The following is a 3,005-nucleotide window of genomic DNA, read 5'->3' as shown; positions in this document are numbered from 1 at the left end:
TTAGAAAGTTGTCCTTTTAACAAGCTTAAAGCCCCATTATGCGAGAATTGGTATTTTTTGCTACTGAGCTCCCCCTAAAATTGTGGAGTGTAGTTCACTTTTACACTACTGTCGTAAATACAAATCGCGCTTTCAGACCCCCCCATGGACAGTTTGTTGACAAGCTGAAGGATATGGAACCGGCAAAGACAACGCCAGAAGCCAAAGAAGCATGTTGACTGACAAGGTAGAGTAATGTTACAAGATTTTACACAAATATGACTCTGCATAGTTTTATTTATTGTGACATCGGCGATGATAACATGACCAAAAGAATAACATAAAAAGAATTTGAATGTGGAGTATGTGTAACCTTATAAAAATGTTGTTGACAACATGATAAAGGCATATATTGTGCATAATATATATTGGACAGTGTAATGTATTACAAGGTAGCTGAGTTCGGTTTTGTAGGTTGCAAAATTCCAAGGCTTATTTGGCCTGAGATTGGCAATGACTGATCAAACTTTTTTAATTTATTTGGATGTTAGCCTGGGACGGAACTGAGGTTAATGACTTTGGGCATCTGGATAAAATACAAATCTCCACGAGACAGGGATGACACTGATAAGGTTACAGCCTACGTCGCATTATTTCAAAAATAACATTGGCAGGGATGTTTATGATGAAAAACTAGCGAGTTGACAATTTTCCTAACACAGCCAAACATCAAACAAGCGCCACACAAGACAGCAAGACAGTTAATACGTTATTACTGACAAGTCTAACAGAAAGAAGGCCAGCTCAGCATCTGACTTGCATCCTTCTGCCTCTTTTAGCTCTCGCCAACGAGTAAAAGCCTGCCTCTTGTTCTTTCTCTTGCTCGGTTACTCTTTTTCTTTTTCTCTTACTCCCCTCATCCGACAACATCTTCCTCAGTTTCTTTGTTGCCTCTGCCATGATGTCTATACAGAGAACACTGCGCTAGCTTCTTTTTATAGCTAGCAGATGGGTCTAGTTGTTGTTGCGTGAGGTGGTGCCATAAAGCATTAAGCATTTGCGAGAGGTGTCTTGCCCTGTCCACCAAAGTTACATAGTGCAATACCAGGTGTACCTGCCGTGCTGTGGCAGTGTCACAAACTTCATTCTCGGTAACACAAGTCAGTGTACCACCAACATTATTTTGAAGCTGTTATTTTAACACCATAGTCCTAGAGATCTCTCAGTGCATGTAATCCCCCAAGAGCACACAAGGAGAACCCCAAATGCCATCCCAGAAAGCCCACCCCAGCCAACGAAGGAGAGACTCAAGTGGCCTAAGATGTGTGATACCAAAGAGTGGTCCATGCTCGATGAAGATCTGGACAAGGTGCTTGAGGCAGCTCAAGCAGGATCAGCAGAAAGAAAGGAGGATTCACTGACAGCCATCACCTATAGCTTGGCAAAAGAACGGTTTGGAACAGTGCCAAGGAGAGAGAACAAAGGCAGACGAGAAAATCAGGAGAATAGAAGAGAAAGAAAGATCAAACAACTTAGGAAGGAGATTAAAACCCTGAAGAAGCAATTCAAATTGGCAAGCACAGAAGAAAAGGAAGGAATAAAAGAACTGACAGCCAACCTCCGCGAGCAGCTCATCAGAGCAAGAAGAGCGGAGGGGTTAAGGCAGAGGCGAAAAAAACAGGAAGCTGCACGAGCCCAGTTTATAAAAGACCCCTACACCAAATCACTTTTGGGAGAGGCGAGGTCTGGGACTTTAACAAGTTCCAAGGAGGAGGTGGAGGAGTTTGTTGAAGAGTCATTCAGTGACCCATCAAGAAACAACGCCTTAGCAGAAGATCACGGGCTCGGCACCATCGATCCACCAACAACATCCCTAAACATAGATTTTCCATCATGGAGAGAGGTTCAAGAGGTCGTCAAGCATGCTAGATCATCTTCGGCCCCAGGTCCCAGCGGTATACCTTACAAAGTATACAAGAGATGCCCCAAGCTCCTCCGAAGGCTGTGGAAGCTTATGCGGGTAATCTGGTCCAAAGGAACCGTCCCAACAAGCTGGCGAAGGGCAGAAGGATGCTTTGTGCCAAAAGAACGGGGATCCACACAGATCAACCAGTTTCGAACCATTTCCCTGCTCAGTGTGGAGGGTAAGATCTTCTTTTCCGTGCTTGCCAGAAGAATGAGCACGTATATGTGCCAGAATGGATATATTGACACCTCTATCCAGAAGGGCGCGATCGAAGGGTTCTCCGGGTGCTTGGAGCACACGGGGGTCCTCAGCCAACTTATCCAAGAAGCAAAGGAGAAGAAAGGGAACCTAACAGTTGCCTGGCTTGATTTTGCTAACGCATACGGGTCTATCCCCCATAACTTGATTCAAGTGGCTATGGACCATTACCACATCCCACATCACATCCAGGGCATGATCACCGGCTACTTGGGAGACATCAAGCTACGATTCCAGTCAGCCATGTTTACAACAAAGTGGCAGCCAGTGGAGAAGGGAATAGTAACCGGGTGTACCATCTCTCCCATCTTGTTCGTCATGGGAATGAACCTGATCATCACCGCAGCGAGTACAAAGTCAAGAGGACCGAAGACTGCTGCAGGAAGCCAACAGCCAGTGATCAGGGCATTCATGGATGACCTTACCGTCATAACACCAACCCATGTACAGGCAAGATGGGTCCTGGCGGAACTAGAACGTATGGCCACTTGGGCGAAGATGATCTTTAAGCCCAAGAAATCAAGATGTCTGGTGATCCAAAAGGGCAAAACAACTGAGAAGTTCAAGCTACTTGTTCAAGGGGAAGTGATCCCGAACATCCAGGGGAACCCTATTAAATGCCTTGGGAAGTGGTATGATGATTCCCTGTCAGACAAAAACAGCATCTCCAGCACTTTAAAACAAGTTGAAGAATGGCTGAACAAAATTGACAAGTCTGGCCTGCCTGGGAAATATAAGTGCTGGATCTACCAACATGGCCTACTCCAAAGACTTATGTGGCTTCTCACCATCTACGAAGTGC

The 3,005-nt window shown here is 45.3% G+C and overlaps 1 protein-coding gene across 1 annotated transcript in view; it reads left to right on the top strand.

The window, feature by feature from the left end:
* Nucleotides 1–1,185: 1,185 nt before the first annotated feature.
* LOC122132692 overlaps nucleotides 1,186–3,005 on the top strand; it is a 3,262-nt gene continuing 1,442 nt past the window's right edge. The window contains 1 exon segment of the mRNA XM_042707304.1: nucleotides 1,186–3,005. This exon segment is cut by the window's right edge and continues 957 nt beyond it. Coding sequence (XP_042563238.1) covers nucleotides 1,301–3,005 — 1,705 coding nt within the window. The 5' untranslated portion in view covers nucleotides 1,186–1,300.

The sequence above is a fragment of the Clupea harengus genome, unplaced genomic scaffold (assembly GCF_900700415.2).
Source record: "Clupea harengus unplaced genomic scaffold, Ch_v2.0.2, whole genome shotgun sequence".
Lineage (NCBI taxonomy): Eukaryota > Metazoa > Chordata > Actinopteri > Clupeiformes > Clupeidae > Clupea > Clupea harengus.
Note: the sequence above shows the minus strand (reverse complement) of the source record. Positions and strands in the feature narration are given on the sequence as shown.